Raw genomic sequence first — 21778 nt, 5'->3', positions numbered from 1 at the left:
TTATGTTTTTGCAGTTTATTGTATCACAGTTAAAAATACTTTTGACATATCACATCCAAAAACTTATTTTCTATAACGTTTGGAATTGCGTAACCTTATCTCAGTTACATATCACAAAAATTTGAAGCACGACATGACATACCTTGTGATATTCCAGTGATGAAATTTTGTTATCTGGATAATAAAAAGACAATCAAGAACAACTGACTTCTCGGTTATCCCGGCTTTGCCATGTAAGCGCTAGTATTGGATGAAACTTTACAATGCACTTTGACATCTAGGTCAAGCTGACACGAAAAAAAATATTGATATAATGAGAACGTTTGATACAATTGAAATAACAAAGGCCATTTCCACAATAAATTATTTCAAACATACAATACCAAACGGTGCAAAACATGTCTTTTTTTAGGCAGCGCAAGAAACAGCAGCCGTCTGCTTTATTCTAAACGCAAGAGCAAAAACCGTCGCAAAGTTCCTGAATGATCAGACATCAAATTCAGCAATAATTTCCATTATTGGTACTTTGCATCTGGCTGCTGCTTGCCTGGTCATTCTGACCAGGGTCATGCCTCTGGACAAGCCAAATGCCTTATTTTCGGTCATTATTTGTTGCAAATGGGACAACTGTTGCTCAAATACGTCATTTTCTTTACGTTTTTTAATCTATTTTTTTTTATGGCTGTTTTGTCGCCTGCACAGCAACTTCATCCTCATGATGTAGATCCGTGTGGCTCGTTGAAAATTGTTCATGGTCGCAGCTGCTCCTTCCTGTTGCTGAAGATGTGCCTCGCTGTATCGAGGTAAAAATTGCTTCCGCTGGGGTGTCGTGGTCTACTGCTGATGGTACCTTCTCGAGGTTGCACGGGGTTCTACAGGGGAAAAAAATATACTTTACTTAAAAAGACAAACAAGTTCACGTGTCAATGTTTTGGATTAAAAATTAGATCAATTGCAATACGCTCCTATGAATTCTGCGCTTAACAGTAAATTAGCTAGGTTCCCTTGCAAACCTTCACCTATGCCTTATTAGCGCACCAAACAATGTTACTTACTTTTTTTCACTTGTGGACTCCCTTGACAGCCTGGAAAACTAGACTGCGTAACCTTGCTGAGATTATGACTGCACGGAGGAGACAACCTAAACACCAGCCTCTACACATAAATTCTCACTTTTAATATATATACATTATAAATATATTATTATATATACACATCTGTGCCCTTTATCTCATCAAAATCAGAAGTGAAAAACAAACTGTAATGTTCTCGAAGTTAGCTTTTCATTTTGAGGAGCCTGTCCCACCAGCGACGTCATGGCAGTAGCACCCTGACAGACCTGCATACCTTTTCCCCGTGCCTCGTGCGAACTCATGACGTGCGCTTTGTGTTGCAGTGTAGTGCAGCTAGTCGACAATTTTCCGTTATCAGCTCGAAAGCTTCATGTTATATTGACCCTCTAATTGAAATATTTCTACAAAACATGACGCGCCTAAATCAGAGGGAGTAAACAGTTGGTTATCTTTTTGTTCTCAATTTTTTACGTTGCGGGATACTGCAATTACACAGAGATGCAGCACTGATTTCTTGTCAGTTTTCTTCATTGCACGGTCGACATAAGATCACAGGTGCTATAGAGATTGTTTTGGTGCCAGCGTGGACCCTACCAAATAGCTATTAAATCTGCTTAGTGCTCAGTTGGCAGGATACAAGAGCGACATCTAAGCACAATCTTGTAATCGTGCACTACATCCTACAACCTGAAATTGGGTCGAGTTTTCATTTCCTGATCACTGGCCCCATGATCGAGCTACATCACTGACATCAAAAGTGCATCGATAATTTCTTGCCTGCTGCTAGACGCTGCCACACATGCATCTTTGTGGCTTGAGCTACCCCAAAATGGTACACTGTTTTGCAACTAGCAAACTATTGAAGCGCGTAAACACATGCGCACACACACACGCACGCACACAATCGTCTTCAGCATTTGCATGTTCAGCAGAACGGTATGTAAACACCGAAATAACTTACTTTCTCGGGCCACAGCTCTTGTAGAATTCCATTGACTGCGCGAATGCCCACATTCACCTTGAAACGAAGCTGCTGCCGCTCCACTCGCCAAGTCCACAGCGTTTGCCTCATGGTTGTGATCTCGCAGCCCTTTCCAAGGTTTCATGTATTCTTCGACTAAAAACAGCAGGAATAAAAAGAAAACAGGATAATTATGTGTGCCCCAGCAGTGAACAACTTATTTCAGTATCACAAATCACAACTAAGCAAGGAAGCTTGCCTGTAGCGAGACCGCAGTGGCGGCGGATGGCTTCCCATGCATTGTTTTTTCTTGCTTGATCACGGTAATCCATTCGTCTTGTGTCCTAAACACACGGGTGGGAGTGGATTCCTCTGAGGAGCCGTTCAATCACAGAATCCGACGCTTCACACACATTCTGGGTACTTTCATTCATTGTTTCACCGGACGTTGTCGCACCCAACATTACTAGAGCCTTTCAGTTGTCAAACTCCCCTTGCAGCGGCCTTCAATGCACGGCCCCTTTTCGCTTCCACTTAACAGGTGGCGTGGCGGCTGCTGTTAGCTCGGCCGGGCTCGGTGCCCTACGCTGCGAAGCGCTGGTAGTTTGCCTAGCGAGTGGCATTCTTTTAGTTGAAATCGCCAAATATGCACCGCGCATCACTAATCTATTTGCAGCTTATTGCGGACCTATTCCGGAGTTGGAAAAAGGCCGCGACTTAGCCAACTGAACAAGAAAAGCACTTGCGCCCAAAGCTGCGACGGACCACCCTTCACTGCGACCGCCATTTGTGTCTACTAGAGCATGGCTGCTTTTTATCCAGTGGCCATGGATAGTTAGTAGTAACTAAAAGAGAATGAAATAGGACAAGAGCTTTGTTTCTCTCAACGAGTTCAAAAGCTTTTATTACAGGAGCCGCATACGGCTTATGAATTTGCCGCGTGGCTTTGCAGAAGATGAGCTTTTTTTGTTTGTGATGGCTACTTTCTCTCGTGTTTCTAAGTGGCGGTTCGCATCTCTCGCATTGAAATGCATTCGCATGGCAATGAAAAAGTTCAGTATCTGGCACGTGAATGCGCACATGTGCCCATTGCAACCCAGCTGAGCAAGAGTGCACTTATCTAGCTCATCCAGGACTTTCCAAAATAGGTCACCGCGGAGACCTGCCTGATCAAGGAAAAATGATACGGAGTCATTTGCAATTTTTATGAACTGTAGCCTCTTCATTGTTAAATGCTTGAGGCTCCTTTCCTTAAAGCTGCGATATGTTGTCAATAATGCATCGGAACTAACGAGTGGAACAGTTGAGCTGATGTCATGCAGGCACAACTCACACTCTGTGTGCTTGCTCATTTTGTGTATGACATAGCCACATAAGTGGTATGTCACAGCATCGTCTACATCGCCTCCAGTGGCGTAGCCAGAAATTTTGTTCGGGGGGGGCTACGCCACTGGCCCAATATATATATATACATATATATATATATATATATATATATATATATATATATATATATATATATATATATATATATATATATATATAGCTGCACGTTCCAGCTCAGCCTCCTCCTTAAGAGGGTGCGTTAGCTCGGGTGCTCCTATTTAAGTACATGTAGAAGGGGAATTCGTTTTTCCCTGCAACCACTTCACCAAATTTGAGGAGGTTTGTTGCCTTTGAAAGAAAAAGTTTACTTTTAGTGGCTACTGGTTTCGAATTTTCGAATTTTTCATTTAGGTGGTCAATTGTTTATTAAAAATTGGCCAAAATTGAATATTTTCAGAAAACGAAACTATCAAGTGTAAAACTCCGTGACTCAACAATCAAAAATGATATCACAATTCTGTGAATTGCATCTAATAGTACATCTACAGCGGACAAAATAGATATGCTACACATGAATCTCAAAAAAATTTAGTATTGTGGAAATACGGCTTTTGCAGAACCCTTGTACACAATGTAAGTAATTCACGTAAGATACAAATTGACGCATCAAACTTGTCCGCTTTGACTGTTATAATAAATGCCGTTTACAGAGCCACAAAATCTGTTCTTCATGCATAGCTATTAGTTTGTAAACGTCGTGCTTCTATTTTGTCAAACTTTCGAATTTTTCAAAATATTTTAAGCAAAATTCAGGCCCTAAATCGAAGTTCTGTTTCCAACAGACACTAGTATTTAACTTTCACTCTCCAATGCAACCAATTTCAATAAAAGCGATTAGCAGGATTATCTCAGAAAAGCGTTTCTGCGTTTTAAAGTATTTGAATAGGCCGCGTCGGATTGGGCCCGAGCTAAAGCTTCCTCTTACACAATTTATTAAGGGAGCAAGCACATGAATAATAACTGCATAGTCATTGCGAAAGATGCTGCAAGCGAATTCTTGAAAGCTACGCACTGTAAATACAAGTAAAATATGTATTTTTTCATAAAATATTATACGATAGTTTTGGCCCGGTCTTGGAAGGTCTTTGCAACGTCCTTTGAACGGTTTGCTCCAACGCTTCACAGTGGTCAATGAAATGAAGTGTTCAACGTACACGGCAGTCATATGGTGATTAATTTCTGTTTTGGAAACACCTTGCTGTCAAAAACTTCGCGACACCGAGCTGTTCAACTTTTGAAGTGTCCATTATGTGACGCAACCATATTCAACCCAGTGTATGAGAGCATTAAAGAACATTTATCTTCACACCTGCGTGTCACTTTTGTAAATGAGACATGCCGTTCTCCTACGCGCATGCCTCGCAGATAATGAACCGAACCATTATTGTGCGGTTAGGGTAGGCTCACTTTCATTTGACTCGCCCTCGTACACTAGAAATGCAAAGATACAATGGGATATACAAATGCGAAAATACGGCTTGAGAAAGGACAAATAAGTGTCACTGGAAACAAAGTTCACTGCATGTATACACAAAACCTCGCAACAAGATATTTAAGGATGCGTATAAGTCTCCAGTGAGTCTATGTATGTAAGAAGAAGTAACTCTATACAATGCGTCAAACAAGGCAAATAAACATGTTTCACAATCATAGATTCACAGAATCCTAGATTCCGCCCCCATTCCATCCACTTCCCGCGATGTATTGCACAAGACTGAGCCACCATCATCGGCTCACCCATTTCACCTCCCCTCCTACGCTTTCACTCGCACATACAGCATGCAGCGCGTGGTCCCGATGTTATCACCCTTGGACTTTATACTAAACATGAGGGCGACGGCGACGGTAGGAATGCGCTTGGAGTGTCCATATAATTGCTTTCGCAATAATATAATAAACGTATCCGGCAACTGAAGCGTCCCGTCGCCGATTACTTTCCGCAAAAGAAGTATCAAAATCGAACTTTCACCATGCGAGAATTCGCTGCGCCGCAACAATGTATTTTTTTTCTGTGAAGTGGAGGCACCGAAATGAAAAAAAAAGACGCATAGGAAAGTATATTGGCCAGAATCGAATGCCTACTTCGGGCACCTAATGGGGCTACGGAAGGAATACCGAAGAAAACGTGAGACGCTTGGTCCACTGAGAACCTTACGCATACTGCTCAGTATCCTACAGCGGCGAAACAAGACTTTCCGGAAAGGTTCCGCTCAAGGAATGCGGTGCAATCCTTCGAGTCCCCACAGTGATGGCGGCGAGCGACCATTGTTTTTTTTTTTCGTCTGCTAGCCAGAAAGCGTCCAAAACACTGTCAGGAGAAAATCCACTCGGCCAGAGCAAACCGATCGCGCACCGAAGTGCACCTCATGGTGGTCGGGGCCATACGAGAAAAACGTACGCGCTCTGGCTGGCTCTGGCAGCCCGCGGGTAGGGTAGCGAGAACAAAAAAAAATTGAAGAGGCTCAGTGTGTCCTCGCGAATAAAAGCCAAAGTAGAAAAAATAAATAAGAACGTAGTTACTTTGGCTGGCTTTAGTGTCTTGACATAGATGTTCTGGCGTAGGTTAGAGAAAATGTTGATATTTTTTTATGTGACATGACGGCACAAATGAACCATCCCAACGCCTCGTCTCATTGGACCTCGCTGCCTGCTTTGTCAACTCGTCTGCTAGCGTGTTGATTTGGCTTGTCTCGTTGTATGTTCCGATGTAAGACTTTAGAAAAGTCAATAGACCTTTGGCGTCAAATGTTTATAACAACATTAAACCCACAAAGTTCCGCAATTGAAAATCTAAAGCACAACTTTGGAAATGTCAATGCACCTTTCACATCAAGAGCTTATGATATTTACACCCATAAAGTGTCGCAATTCATATCTATGCGCTCCATAGATTCCGTGGCCTCAGTGAAAGGCCGCGGCGTGCCCGCTCACCATCAAAGCGCCCTTGAAACTTTGTGCTCGGATGGGACTTCTTGGCGTTATGTGACTCCCGGTGTAAGGGCGTTGCCACGAAATCCAGCCCAAGTTTGCAATCTTCGCGGTTAAATGTCTTTTCGAGCGTCAAGAAGACATTCTAGACAAAATCCAGAGTGATTTCCGGTGCGGGGGGTCGCTTTGGTCGGCGGTGCATGGACAGCACGCAAAAATTTCGGGGGGGGCTGAAGCCCCATAAGCCCCCCCCCTGGCTACGCCCCTGATCGCCTCTGAAATAGCTGTATTCGATGTCCATTCGATCAAGAAAGCTTGAAGGACCAGAAGTAATTGCTAACAGCCTAGCCTCAATTTCATTTCTCAAACTAGCTCTGTTCAAGCGATAAACTGCTCGAGCAGTGTTCAATGCTTCAAGCAATGTTCAATGCCTCAACCAATGCTGACAAGTACAGCATTTGGTTCACCTTGTACACTTCCACGTAGTGCTGTTTTGATGGGTGTGTAGAGGCTCAGCAGACAAAATATCTGCGAGAAATTCATGACAGTGGGGTGCGACTCATCTCCTCTAAATGATCGTGCAAGACCAAAATACTGCTGAATGATAAAATATGTGCATTAAAGTGCGTATGTAAAACATCTATAAATTATATATTAAAAGGGAAACAAGGTTATTGTGGTAGGTACTTCCAAGGGGTCTTGGTTGAGCTTGGCAGTGAGCACATAAAGCGCTCCCTTGTTGAACAGATAATTGATAATATCTAGCGTCGACAGCAATGTGACACGCAGGGACTTCGTCTTTAGTTGCGACGCGAATAGCTTTGTACCTTTCTCAACTGCATTTTGCTCAGTCACATTCAAGACTTCTAGGAACTGCTTCATGGAACTGCCCCCCTCCCCCCCTCCTCTGTCCTTTATCTTTTATGTTTTGGCATGCAGGGTTGCCCTGCATGCCTGCAAAAAAGCCTGAGCCCTATGACCCATCGTCGTTCCTACCTGCCATCCCACAGGCGTAGTGTAGTGAATGCCATCTGGGCCGAAAGGGGGAAGTTTCTCCACCCGCTCATTCTGTTCACATCCGCCACATCACACCGGAGGGCTCGCCCCAACTCCCTAATCATTACATTGGCTGTCACTACCTGTTCTTCAAATATTGCAATATATTGCAAATATTAAATACTGCAATAACACACTTATGATTACATAATGTATTTATATTCTTTGTTCGCAAATACTACCATATGAACTTGCCCTTCCTGTTATAATCCTGTTTTAATGTTATAAGGGGTAGAGGCCTGGGAGTCATCTCTGGATGTTGAAGTAGGAGCAGGCTTACGTGGGGCTCGTCTAGACGCAGCACGGGTCCGAGCATCCTGTTTGGCGTGCCATAGGGTGTGGTTCGTGAGGCCTTGGGCGGATGGAAATGATGCATTACAGTGAGGACACTGGTGGCGGGCCCGGGTGGTAGGGACCTCCAAGCTCCGCTCATTGAAGCAGGAGTGCCTGGAAGGTCGTTGTGTTAGCTGGGCTCCACAGAGAGAGCACCGGTTGTACTTGGTGCCCATGCTCCAGCTCCAAATGGCGAATAAAGGACTTCCTGCGAGACGTCCACGATGCTCCTCCATAGGAAGCTTGACAATCCGTTTCGCAGCATCTGACAATGCTCGGGAACGGCAAATATAGGACGAGAGCCTGCCCCTCTTGAGAGGGTTGCCGAGCGGAACCAGATGTGCTGGAGGTGGCCAGGGATGCCTCCGAACTCGCCATGGATGACCGGATTGAAGTACCCGACCTGCTTGCCGCCCTGGTACATAGTGGAGACTGTCGTTGTGGCGTAGGTGTAGACATGTAGCCAGGGCGACCACCATCAGAAGACCCTCAAATCAAGTCCGTCCAGATGTGGGCCGGGGCCACCAGGTGATGTGGCCACCGAGGAACGGGCAGCTAGGGTAGAATGGACCGCTGGCTCACCCAACACCGGGAAGGACCAGGTAGGGCCCAGGACAAGGCCAAGGCACAGCCATGGTACCAGGGCACCCGGGAGGCTCCTTGACCCGCAGTCCATTCCGGGCGAAGGCAGGGGCCACCGGGTGGTGAGCCCGCCAGGTGAGCAGGCAGGAAGTTCATAAAGCGCTGGCTCACCAACCACCGGGCCGAGGGCTAGCTGCAGGTCCAGGAGTGCCAGGAACCGCCAGGAAGGACCACGCCCGGACAGTACCAGGACACGGCCACGGCACCAGGACCTCATGGGGAACCTTGACTCACAGCCCCGGCCAGTCCAGCCAAAGACGGGGGCCTTCGCTGGGTGAGCAGGCAGGAAAGGTAGAAGCCGCTGGCTCACCAAGAGGGACTGGGCCGTGGGCTTGTTGCGAGTCCAGGAACACCAGGAAGGTAGGCCGGGCAGCAGGATGGCACTAATTCCAAGGGCTCATACCCTCGTAGATCGGCACATACTCCCGAACGGTAGGCTTCGGAGGTCGCGACCTGTAAATATGCTCCGTGCAATGACCCTGTAGCACGTGGGACCTGTAAAGATCCCAGGTGCAAGGGAAAGAACAGATACTACGATCTGCTTCTTAGCCAAAAGGCCGAGGCAATGTGCACTGCCTCAGAGGTTGCCCTTAGTTTCGCCACTCCATGTTGAATCTGTCTGTCCAGCATTCGCCCCCTATTCTGCAGGACGTCATTCACCCCAGTGTGCAAAATTACTGGGTTTCTTCCCTCCCTATTTTCGTTCAGCTTGTTTTTGGCTCTCTCCGCCACAGCTTCGAATCGCGCACCCGGCATGCATTCGACCTTCACCCGTCTGTCGTACTGCATTAGGCTGCATGAGAGCAAGCCTGTGTCATTGTGGCCAGACATTCGCGAGCATCTGCTAGGCACGTGCTTACTTTGTACGAAGCTTGCACCATATTTTAAGAAAATCGCAACGGGAATTCAGGAGGTTTGAAATTTTGTCATATAGAATCACTGGGAGGTTATCAAGAATAAAAATGTATCTCCTGGTGCTCTTTGGCCTTAGATGCCCTTGTGCCAATAAAATGCAACCATCATCATCTGCATGAAGTTGATTGTAGTTGGATGGGACTCATCTCCACCGAATGAACGCACTAGTCCAAAGTGTTGCTGAAAAAACATAAGTGAGTGAATTTCTAGCAAATAGTGCAATGTGAATAGTCACAACAAATGTGAACAATGTGCCTTACCTACAGTGGATCTTGATTTAACTTTGCTGTCAAAACATTGAGCGTGCCTTGACACAGAAGATCATTGACAATGTCTAAAGTCGACATCAGAGTAACTCGCAGTGGCTCTGTCCTTTGTCGTGATTCAAAAAGCTTCAGGTTCTTTTGAATTGCACTTCATTGTGTCAAGTTTAGCAGTTCAAAAAAATCTTTGATCGCCTGAAATTATTAGTGTAACAGGTTTCTAGCCCTCAGGAAATATGCACGAAGTTCAAAGGATGTGGTCTGGTGCATCATTTCATCATAGAATGCCTGCAAGTGGTAATAAGACATGAGAAACCACGAGTAAAAACAAAGTGGTAGCTAGGGAGGGTGCCCTAGCTATCACTTTCTCTTTGTTACTTGTAGCTTTTCTTGTTTCATTGCTGTTTGCTGGCATTGTATGACACAATAATGTAATAACTCGTCCCACAAGACACCCGTATGACGTATTACCTGCATTTACTTTGAGTGGCACCTGATTCCCCTGGCTGGCAGCTTTGTGTTCAGTGCATCAAACAAGTCATTCAGCATCATGGTAAAAGCCTCTGTGCCTTCCGAGCCTTCCATGCCTGCTGCCTTGGCATCTCGGTACCCTCTAATACCAATGGCCGTTCCACGGCCAAAGAGCTGTTAAGAAAGAACATTTCAGTTAGTCTTGTGAAATGGAGAAATGATATTTACTGACCCATCTATATATAAAAAAGTATGTTCTAACCGATAAAGACCTGCGTAGCTAGTTTGAAGTTCTGCTTACGAAGATTTTCAGGGGCAACATGGGCATTTGTCAGCTTTGGAACATATCCCACATGTTTATCCTTTTCTGCTTCATAAAGGACAGTGTAATGTTTAGAGGTGATTTGATGATGACCGGTCTGAAAGAAAACCAAGTTGGTGATGTAACGAGGTCGCCTGAGAACGATAAACAAGTACACGTGTCAATACCCCCCTCTAAAAAGCATCGCCCTGATGCTGCAAACAAACGAAAGTAATCCTCTGCCAGCGATGAAGACGCTGAAGATCTCGACGGCATAATGACAAGCTGCCATCCCAACAAAGCCTGGAAGCACAGAATGCAGCAGCCAAATACTTGACGACTCGATGTACCAGCCACATGTCAACGCGGCTGTGTTATAACTCGAGGCAATGACTTTGGTGTTCTTACCATTCCATAGTCATGCTTCTGTAGATGGTTCATGATGCACTTCATAATATGGAGAACATCACATACGCAGTATGTCTTCTGGAAAAGATCCCAAAGGTACTTATTGTACTGACGTGTAGAATGTAACTTTCCAGACAGCCCAATATGATTCCACATTGACTTATTGTTGCCAGCCCCGTCACTGGTTACAGCAAGCACTGAGGCATTGTTCTTGCACAACTCAAGGATGGCACTCAGTACAAGCTCCAAAAGGATCCTTCCAAGTGCTGCTCCTCGTTGTTTAGCTTGCTATCAGCTCTCCTTGAAGAGCGGCACAAACATGAGGACTAGTGCAGGATTTGCGAGTTGATCTGTGTTTGCAGCTGTCACATCACCATAGTCAACAAAACCGTCCATTTTACAGGAAGTTTAAATGCAACAGCCTGCTTCAGTTTGATTTCATGAAGCAGTAACACACCATTCTGGTTACGCTGATCCTTGTTGTGGAACTGTAGCTATACTCCTCAAGGCAATTTCATTGAAGCCGAGCCTGCGTGCTTTGGAGAGAAGCGGCAACAGTTCCATGTCATAAATTAGGATGAATGCTTTTGGGCATGATATCTGTAGCAAAAGGCAACCACTCATTGTCGTACCGCCTCCCTTTTTCGGCCTGAGCCCTCGATGCCATCATTGAACAAGAGCTGCTGCTTTGATGGGAGAATGTGGAGTGCACTGTCTGTCTTCACTTCAGTGATATTGCGAAGGGAGTTTTTCACGACAGCAAGCTTATGCTTCAGTTTTCTCTTCTAAGTGTTGCCCGAATTGCTTTGCGATGCAATGGTTTCAAGCCAATGCTTCTTTGCCTTTGTTTTCACTGCTGGCTCTTTTTCATACAGTCCATGAAGAGTTTACTTAGCATCTTACATTCTGGGCAGGTGTTTAAGCTTATGGCAGTACATGTCTTCTGTTTCTACATCTCGCGATCTTTCGTGGCAACTGTTGAAAACTCGATTTCTGGATGCTGCTTGGCAGGGGTACCGTCGCACGGTTTCATTTGGTCAATGTAGTCGCGCAGAGATTTCAAGTCATGAAGTGAAGTCGTTTGGACAGACGCATTTGTAGCAGAAATGGTTGACGGTACAAGTAGGCCGTTCGCACCAACAGTTATCTGGAGCTTGCTTGATATCGTTATGCTTTTTTCAGTGCGAGAAATGGCATTTTTCATTACAAGCTTGAACAGCACAACCATATCACCAACTGCTTCCGTCAACCAGCCTAGTGATGGTCGAAAGCTCGTTGAAGAGCACTGCAGGGCTTTCGATGACAACCGCATCGTCTGTGGAACACACTTGTTCACCATGGTCAGAATCATTGGTTGCCGTGTTTTCATTTTTGCCTCCATTTTGTTTCTTGCAGTGCTTAACTTCAATAGCTGGCCTCGCAGTGGGCATCTTGTGCTTTTTTGGGCACTTTGATGACTATTTCGGGCAATTCGGAAATACATTGTACAGCGTCTTCCTTTAGCACCCTCTTATCACATGGTATGGTGACCACTTCACCATTTATGTTGTGGACGAAATCTTTAACAATGTTTTCTAGCTGGAAGTGCAAGTCACACTCCACAGAAGAGCTGGAAAGTTCTATGTTGAGCCTTGGAAGATGCACTTCATTCGCGAAAGCGGAAATGAGTTTTCAGTGGACTGAAAAAAAATGTCTGCTCTTGTTCAAAGATCGCGCTGAGTTGCAGCCATTCCTGCAGCCAGTCACAAAACACCGAGGCATGTTTGCTCACAAGGCAAGCGGCATTTTCCTGGTGCACAAATAATTAACACAATCGAAAAATGTGGCACGCAGCTGCACGCTTCGGCGTCACTGTTTGCACCGCTGCCTGAGGGCCGACAGCACTTGTCGCACCCCACGGACGTGACAGAAAGGGGCTAGGTGCCGTGGCAGAGTTTTACAACTGAAAATAGCATCTAGCAACGTTGCTCATAGCCGTGGTGCTCAACCTTTTGTGTTTTTTACTTGAGTGAAGTGCTGGTGTATGTTTGTGCATGCACGACTCGTGCATATCGGAACAGCTGTCGTCTGATATATTGAGAAGCCCTCTATACAGATACTCGTTCCTTGCCTATACCTACTGTTCTCATCTTGTTTTCCGCTCCCTACCTCGACTGATATATAAGAAGTGCAGGCGCAATGTCACAAAATGGTGTGTCAAGTTGTGCATTTGGCAGCGTGTAGATCCGGTTACGACCACTGTGCTGTGTTCTCTTGTGCTGTCCTTCTCCGTCTATCTGCATTTTGAACATTAACTGCAACCACTTTTCGTGCATTTTGCTTATATATGGAGCACGGGGCACAAAAGTTCTATCACAGCACGCCGCGAAATTATGTGTGATTTCAAAGAATTGTGATTTGATGTTTATTCGTGAAGTAAATCATTTGGTGCCACAGTGAGAGGAGGCTCAATATAGCACATGGAGCTCGTTTTACAAATCACTTAGGTACCAAACAATCAAGCTGTGCTTTAGCATATCAAGCCGCAAAATACTATAATTGCATTGCATGTCACAGCTTCCTTGGACACAAGGGAATTGAGACTTTCAATGGTGCACAAATCTGCTATGATTGCAATTCACAATGACAGTACCGAGCTGACGCGATAGATAAAGTTTCCAAGTTTGTGGTATATTAGAAACTGTCTTGCAGCCAACCACACCCGGGCTGCCGCTGAAATAAATGTATTCCCGTGCCTCAAGCAACAAACATGCGCTCCAAATGCGCAGTTCCTGGCTTATAGAAACATACGTTACTATGTTGCTCATAGTTTACTGTGCAAAGGTTACATTGCGCAATTTGTGATGGCAACCTATAGATTGCTTGCATTTTGCATGCTGTAACCTTTAGACCCCACAAAAATAGCGAAGACATGAAAACTAACCACTTGTGACCTTTATTTCATAGGTTGCTCACACCCAAACATTTCATTACAGGTTATTAGAGAGTTTTAGAATTGGGCGCCCAGGGCTCTGGGCCCCCAAGCCGCATTGCGTCGGTTGCTTTTGGGTTTAGAGGAGCAGCAGAGTTTGAGGATTGGGTCGAATGCAGACAGCGTTGAGTTGAGCGCTCGGGACGCCGCAGTGTGGAAAATAGAAAGGGGCTTGAAAGAAAGAAAAAAAAAAACCTTTTCTTACAAGGGAAAACAAACAGAAGGCATTTTTGAGCAAAAAGAGCAAACAATAAAATGTAAGAAACGTAATCACTGTGTTAGTACCGGTTAGTATTATGAATTAGGTGTGCAATTATAAGCCAAGCAAAGCCAATCGAAGCCAAGTGCTCTCAGTTGTTTTCTTGTGACGCACTGCGAAGCTGCGAGTTCACCCGCGTGATATGGCAAAAATCAGTTGATGTACAGCAAGTTTGCTCTGCGACAATCTGCTGTACGCTGACCTGAGTTGTGTTGACATCAAAGACCTCTTTCTACCGTTGCCAGAAGCGGCTTACCGACGACATGGCCGGTGGCAGTATACGTCTCTCAAAGGATGGCTCGACGTCAGAAGTATAGAAGGCTACGTCTTTCGGAGAATGTTCCGTTTTGAGAAGGCAAATATTGATGAATTGTCATCTGTTCTCTTAATTCCCGATACGAATGAGAGCATTCAGGGAGTACAAGTATCCGGTAAAGAAGCTCTCCTGATTGCCCTCTGGCAACTGGCATATCCTAATAGGTGGTGCGACTTTGAAGATGTTTTCGGACGACATACCTCCGTGATGTCCAGTATAGCTGCCTCCGTCTTTGGCCACATTGAGACGGCCTTCGGTCACCTCCTGTCCTTGACAAATCATCATTGGCTGAACCTCGCCAACATTGCTCTGTTTTCCCAAGTACGTACACGCTGTTGCATTGAGGTTAAAACACGTACATTATTGCAGTTAGGTTAATGACTGTAGCCGTCACAGGATATCTGTAAAAATAATGTTTTTAACCTTAGCTTTTTGTTTAATTCACTATGAAAGCTTTTGATAGACTGCCGTTAAAATGGAAGTGTACAGACGGTGTTTTACCTCATTTCCTCTGACACATATGCCGTACGAGATAGGAAAGTCACCTATGGTGTGTGTACTTTCTTGTTATGCATTTTCCAGTACAAGCAAGTGTGACGCGCCTGTTGACCTAGTTGTTGAAATATGAATATGAAATATGAAATAGTTGTAGAAATATCAAAGAGGGCGCCAGAAGCACATATACAATTCCATTTTCGTGAACTTCAGGAGAAGTACTCCTGTACAGAATACTATACAGACGCTTCCAAGTCCTCTAAAGGAGTTTCCTACGCAGCACTGGGACCTTCATTTTCAGTATCCGGAGCACTAAATCCACATACAAGTATCTTTACCGCGGAAGCCTATGCTGTACTATTGGCTATTCAAAACATAAGGCTCACAAAACTTGCTAGGGCTATAGTGTTTACAGATTCATTAAGTGTAGTCAGAGCCCTACTTAGTCCAAGAAAATATAAGAACTCAGTTTTTAGTGAGCTGTACAGTTTGTTGTGCTCCCTATATATGTGCAATCAAGTGATTGTCATATGTTGGGCACCTAGTCACAAAGGTATAAAAGGCAATGAAGCTGCAGATGAAAGCGTTAGGTCAGTAAGTTTTAGCGATGCAGATTCAAATATCCCCATCCCTGCCACAGACCTAAAGCCTTTTCTACGCAGTAAATTGAGGAATCATTGGCAAGGCGAATGGGATAAACAAGCAATGAATAAGCTTCACATAATAAAACCAAAACTGGGGAACTGGATAAATGGAAAAATAGCAAGGCACAAGGAAGTACTTCGTTGCCGATTAAGGATAGGCCACAGATATGGTACCTACTCTCATCTCTTGACTGGGGGGATCCTCCAACTTGTGTTAAGTGCGGCAATAGTCTCACAGTCCTCCATGTTCTTATTCAGTGCCCTGCAATAGAAACAGAGAGGAAAAAGTATTTCCCTGCTTCATATCGCGAGAATATACCCCTTCACCCTGCATTTTTTCTTAGCGATGAACCGCTTTTTAATCTGCAAACATTCTTAGAGTTTTTAGCCGAAACGGACACCCTGAAAACCATTTGGCCATTCAACTTTTAGCATACGACTAACAGCCTTGCATTCAAGGGCTTTCTTGAAACTCTGGTGTCGGTGTTATGTTTTATTGCATCATGTTTTAATGAAAGCCCATTGCCATAACCCACATTATATCCTTGTCACCGTCATTATTTTAGCACCTATATATACTACGCTACTTACAGCTACAAGTTTTAGGCCCTTTTACAGCCATGTCACATCTTCCATAAGTAATTCATTGTGCACGCCATCCATAATACATTGTCAACCTTAGCACTTGTCATGGCGCTCTTTGGCCAAACCTGGCCCTTGCGCCATAAAACACCACACTTCATCATCATTAATTGTTGAAATCTTTTTAGTAGAGCAATATTGCAATAAATACTGCTGCAACAATAATCTGCATTCTGAATTGCAAGCTGTACATGATCGAGGTGCGCCTTTGACTAATTGCTGGGGTTTCATCAATGGAACTCCCCGACCAATCTGCCGACCAACGTACAACCAGCAAATGTACTTCTCCGGGCACAAACGGGAGCACATTGTCAAATATCAGGCCATTATGTGTGCCAATGGCATCGTCTGCGACCTTGCCGGCCCATATTTAGGCCGCAGGCATGATGAGGTAAATCGAAGGCCCCGAATTTTTTTATTGCCAGCCGCATTGTTCACACACTTGCGATATGATCGCCCAGAAAGATAATTACACACGTGTATTGAGTGCAGTTTCTGCAAAGCACATTTTAAGCATAACTGTTTTTGACATGCAACTTCATAAATAATAATTCGACTTTCATATTAAGGTGGTGCCTCAGTAAGAACACATTACTAGCGAATGCACTGCTCCCAAATCTAACCTTCGCTTTGAAACAGCAAGGTGCAACATTCTGTGGCTCATTATGTTCATTCCTAATTGCTTCTGTTTTGCAGGAATACTTCGGGAAAGTGGGCTGTATGAGAAGCTTCTCCAGTTGATGCAGGGCAATACATTCACTATATACGGTAATCCTGTGTACCCCCTTTGCCTTCTGCTCATGCGGCCATATGCTGGTGCACATCTCAGTGAACAGCAGCAAGAATTCAATACTGCCATGAGCACTGTAAGGCAGTCAGTAGAATGGGGATTCGGCAAGATGGTCAATCTGTTTGCCTTCTTGGACTACAAAAAAAAAAAAAAATCGGAAAGTCTTTCTTCAGAATGTACCACAAATGTACAAAGTAGCAACGATTTTAACCAACTGCCACACTTGCCTTTATGGCAATTAAGTGGCAGTGTATTCGCATTTTGGTTACACTACAGCTTCAGACTGTGTAGTCCACATGAGCCAAAGTTCATTTATTGCTTCAATAGGACAAATAAACAATATTCATACTAGCTTTTCTCTCTCACCTGTTAGTAACACAAGGTATTCTTTCAGAGGAGGAGAACGAAGGTGAAAGAACAATGTTCACAAATACACATATTTTCTGTGAATAACCAAAACATTTAATTTCCTTTATTAGCCAACACTTCCTTCAAAACATCAAGCAGAGCATTTTGTTGTGTCATAAACATATTTCTCTCTGCTTCGCGTTCCCTGTGTACTGCAGTACGTTCTTCTCTTTGAAGCCTCCTTTCTTTAGCGCAATCTTCCACTTGGGCTTTCCATTCAACAATATGTTGGTGTAGTTCCGCCTGCTCGTGTGACAGTTTCTTTTCTTCAAGCTCCAGGCGCCGCTCTTCTAGTGCAACATCTCTCTCTCTAGTTGACTGTTCAAACCGCAGCCTTCGCTCAAAGAATGCAAGGTTGGCTTCAGTTGGAGGATTGGCAGCTGTAATTGAAAGCACGCAATTGTTACATAGTATAACTCTTCGAACAGCTCATAAAAAGTATAAGACGCCCTAAAGTGTGTTAACGTAAGTAATCAAGTTCCCTTTAATGTTCACCCTTTGACATTAAAAGTTTACCTTCACATGATTGTGGAGCCCAATATCCTGCATGGAGTCAGAAAAGCGGAACTGTGAGTTATAAGTGCACTCGTGGACTACTTTTCAAAATGTGTATGGTCTAATTATGAACACTTGACCAAACGACTGATTGCTGCAGCATCAAATTATTCTGAATAACATCATAAAGGTGACCTGTGGGGCATTAAATTATGAGGGAAAAAGGCATACACTGATTTGCATAAGGCAGCACAGATATTGAGTGCAGAATGCTCCACACAGAGGAGAAAATTATGAGTCACCTGCCTCTTTTCCTTTGCTGGGTGCTGCTCCTGGCGTGCGTACGATTGCTGGGCTGGGCGTTGGATGGTGGAACCGTGTTCCTCCTTCCTCCTTGGGCCAAACTGCTCGTGTTGGGATGATTGGACTGTGGTCCAGGTGACTCGGTGCCATTTGGGAGGCTCAATACTGGAGGTTGTGGCTGGCTGTCTTTAGGTAGTGTAGAGGTGGCGTCTCCTTGTGGGCTGCTTGGGTTAGTAAATATTATTACACTTTGTGTAATATTTGTTGTAGGCGTCAGATCTACATAATTGTCATTGTATATGCTATTCAGAATTTGTGATGCCTCCGTGGGCTGAAAATCTTCCATGCCTGCAAGGAAAGTGAAAGTATGATTAACATTTCACATTGGTTTATTATTCATGTAGTCATATGTCCATAACCTTTGAATCAGTTAAGGTAAATCGTACTGGATGCAGTAGCTAAACAAACGTTTATTATATACAAACTGATAATTTGCAGGATACATGCTGCTGCTTAACTCATTCGCTGCCGCCTGCCACGCACACATGCCGGCCATCCATAACGCACATTTTTTTACCGAATTGGCGCGCGCGTGCGGCACGCTCATCTTTCTGTGTGTAACGAGCCACTAAGCAAAACATTTGCTGGACAATTATAGGAATACATTTATTGACATTTGAAAAATATTCACATTTTATTCTGTGAAGTTTTTTCAAGTCATAGGCATTTCACTGTGTGAAAAATCTTGAAACACTCTGGCATGTGCAGAGCAGCACCACACTTTTTGCACTCCCAGCGGCTTTCACTTTTCTTTCCTCTGGCCTTACACACCTGGCATTGCCTTGAGGGGTTCTGCTTGACAGGATTTGGCGCGATTTGGCGTGGGAAATGGGCCCATTCGGTAGCCTCAAGGCGCATTGGAGATGGTGCCGTAGTGTGCGCACCTCGCCTTCGATATCCCAGCGTCGCTGTCTCTTCAATGATTCCTTCTGCAAGACTGATCTTCCATTCAGTGTAACACCATTTCTTCCCAGTTTTCTTAGCTCGCAAAACGTAGGAATTGTAGATGGCAATATCAAGAACATAAAAAAATATCTTCTTGTACCCTTTCGCATACCGCCGCATAATGGGAAAGGAAGCCAACTGCTGGTCTTGACGGTCAACGCCTCCCATTCCCTTGTTGTAGTCTTGTACAACTCGCGGTTTCAGCACTGGCTCATACCCCTTGTGTCGCCTTTTTCCAGTGTCTATGATGTCTGCTTCTCTGTGGCAAGTTGAAAGCATGGTGACAGGCTTTCTGTCCTTCCACTGCATCACCATGATTCCGTGAGAGAACGAAGTTTTGCACTCGCCCTTCTTCAGCTTCAGCTCTTTGAATTCTTTAGGCATATTCTTTCTATTCATCCTCACAGTTCCAACAGCGTTTGAACCAGCACTTCTGAGAGCCAAGAAGAGATTCGGTGACGAATACCAGTTGTCCGTATAAATAGTGTGCCCGTCGGCAATTCTTTCTCCAAGAAGATAAATTACAACAGCCTCACTGCACAGCATTGAGCTAGTAGCACTTGACTTCGTGTCTTGATCTGTATAAATTGAAAACCTTAGGCAGTATCCGCTAGAAGACTCACAAAGTTCGTAAAATTTTATACCAAAACGAGCCCGCTTGCTTGCTTTGAACTGGACATAGGGCAGGCGTCCGCGGAAATTCATGAGGCTTTCATCTATCGCAAGGCTCTCCTCGGGGAGTAAGCACTCTCAAATGCCTTTAGCATATAATCTAGGACAGGGTGCAGCTTGTGAAGCCTGTCTTGGGTGGTGGTTTCCCCTGCAGTGGAAAAATGTAGGCATTTTGACTGCTCCCAAAAATGTTTTCTTGGCATTACTGATAAAAAAATTGGTGTGTTTATAACACTTTGCTCAGACCAGTATGAGTTTATAGATGATTTCCTCACTCGACTCATCAGCATACAAAATGCAATGTACACTTTGACTTCCGCAGGCATTGTGGCGAACCAAGCTGGGTCTGGCGCAGAACGCTGCTTCTCCAGGGCAAATGCATTTGTGTACTCAAACACCGACTCCCAAAACTCTTTCTTTATCCATAAATTTAGAGATTCAAGAGGTGAGCTGTTGTCATCCAGGGCCAAGCTAATTGCTCTTTTCAAGCCCGGTGATCCAGAGAAAAGAATTTTGCTCACATTTTTGGAAGAATCGTTGACATTCCAAGTCCATTCGTCAGTCTTGAATTGCTTTGGCGTGAATCCGAGTCTCCACTACCGTCATATTAATTTTCTTCAGAAGAAAAAGGCTCAGAGCAAGCATTGTCACCAAAGGCTGCTCCTCGTTGTCGCTATCAAAGAGGATAACCAATATCTCGCGCTCGGAGAGAGCACGCCGTCCACTGGGCGCCGCCATGCCTCCTGCCACCGGAGATCACGAAAAAAAAAACTGAAAACATTGAAAAGTGCATTCAAACGACACAGGGCAGTACTGCGATCTATCGGTAATATATCCAAGTATCTTCAGATAAGGTGACAAGTGCTGCTATCTGTAAACAGCTTCAGGAAATCCTAAATGCTGCAGCCCGGCGATTCGCCGGCTTTGGCAGCGAATGGGTTAACAAAATGCTACAACATGCGATTAGATACAAGCATATTACAGCATCACACTTCTCGTTCCATCTTCATTATTTGGTTGAAAAACATGCTTTACCATCCTCTTCTGCGTTTTCCACTTGAGCATAATGAGCTGCTGCTGCTGTATTCCTTGTTTGGGCTGCAACCAATCGCTCAAAATTTGCAGCTCTGTGGTCAGTTGGAGTCGCTAGTTTTATGTCGGGTTGCATTCGAGCAACTACCTTTCTCAAGGTGGCTCCTCTGATGACATACCCAAATTCCTTTGCAAGAGCTAAAATTTCTGTGAGAAGCTGCTCTTTTTCAGCATCCTGCTCCTCGGTTCTTGACCTGCAATAACAGATAATTAGCTTCCTATGTTTTCTGTACGTCACATACTTCATTTAGACTTGTTTCACTATTGTGTTAACCCTTTGGGAGTCACTGACGTAATATATGGCGCCACGAACAAGTCTCGAATGGTCGATGCCGTTATTTACGGCACTATCTGTATGTTTCAAATACGTGCCAATTTTTCAACTCTTTTTCTGACCCTTGGTAGTAACCTGCAGGAAGGCAATAAACATTTTTCTGATGCCATCGGCCTTGTGTTTCACTTCCATGGTTTGTTCACGCCGACGCGTCGACTACCGCTCACGTATCCGGCTTACGCGGGCATGCGGTGATTAGTGTCGAATTCGTCTCACTGGCGGCTTCCCTTTGTTGTGCTGGCAAAAGCTGATATCTTACTGGTTTCTAATCCTTTAACAAGGATGACCGCTCGACACTCACTTGTTTATTATCCATAGGGGCGTGATTACAGCTGTTCAGAGGTGGGCGTCAGCATATACAAGTTCCCTCGCCGCAGGTAGCTACACGTGGAAGGGGAAGCGGATTGGCATTACACTCGCAAGATTACGGAGGCAGCATTTCGAAGCAAAATAAACGTTACATAAAGGTTTGTTTGATTCAGAAAAGGTGCACGGTGCAGAAGTTCTTGGTTCCTTGTGCGAGGTCGCAAGATGGAACCTGTCTGCAGTGCCACCGCTAAAATGTGAATCGAATGTGTAGGCGCAGGCCTGTCATCTGCTGCGTCTACAAAAAAC

At 44.6% G+C, this 21778-nt stretch overlaps 3 protein-coding genes and 1 pseudogene across 11 annotated transcripts in view; 1 reads left to right on the top strand and 3 right to left on the bottom strand.

Annotated features, from left to right (window-relative positions):
* LOC135919467 (uncharacterized) overlaps positions 1-21778 on the top strand; it is a 283301-nt gene that overhangs the window by 35759 nt on the left and 225764 nt on the right. The window lies entirely within an intron of this gene.
* Positions 2940-7230, bottom strand: LOC135919489 (uncharacterized). The gene is made up of 4 exons (XM_065453347.1): positions 7036-7230; positions 6792-6945; positions 6622-6759; positions 2940-3439 (listed from the first exon to the last, which is right to left on the bottom strand). The coding sequence occupies exons 1-4, from the start codon at positions 7228-7230 to the stop codon at positions 2940-2942; spliced, it is 987 nt and encodes a 328-aa protein (XP_065309419.1).
* LOC135919473 (uncharacterized) lies at positions 8216-12076 on the bottom strand (annotated as a pseudogene).
* LOC135919480 (piggyBac transposable element-derived protein 4-like) lies at positions 18778-19449 on the bottom strand. The gene has a single exon (XM_065453316.1). It carries the CDS (start codon positions 19447-19449, stop codon positions 18778-18780), a length of 672 nt encoding a protein of 223 aa, XP_065309388.1.

The sequence above is a fragment of the Dermacentor albipictus genome, chromosome 3 (genome assembly GCF_038994185.2).
Source record: "Dermacentor albipictus isolate Rhodes 1998 colony chromosome 3, USDA_Dalb.pri_finalv2, whole genome shotgun sequence".
Classification (NCBI taxonomy): Eukaryota; Metazoa; Arthropoda; class Arachnida; order Ixodida; family Ixodidae; genus Dermacentor; species Dermacentor albipictus.
Note: the sequence above shows the minus strand (reverse complement) of the source record. Positions and strands in the feature narration are given on the sequence as shown.

What these genes read in the sequence shown, in the direction of transcription:
- LOC135919489 (XM_065453347.1), bottom strand. Translation starts at nt 7,230, where the DNA reads ATGAAGCAGTTCCTAGAAGTCTTGAATGTGACTGAGCAAAATGCAGTT. An exon ending in TCAACCAAGACCCCTTGGAA is followed by an intron (nt 6,946 to 7,035) that starts GTACCTACCACA and finishes TTTATCATTCAG; the next exon opens with CAGTATTTTGGTCTTGCACG. An exon ending in ACCAAATGCTGTACTTGTCA is followed by an intron (nt 6,760 to 6,791) that starts GCATTGGTTGAG and finishes CATTGCTTGAAG; the next exon opens with CATTGAACACTGCTCGAGCA.
- LOC135919480 (XM_065453316.1), bottom strand. Translation starts at nt 19,449, where the DNA reads ATGCCTAAAGAATTCAAAGAGCTGAAGCTGAAGAAGGGCGAGTGCAAA.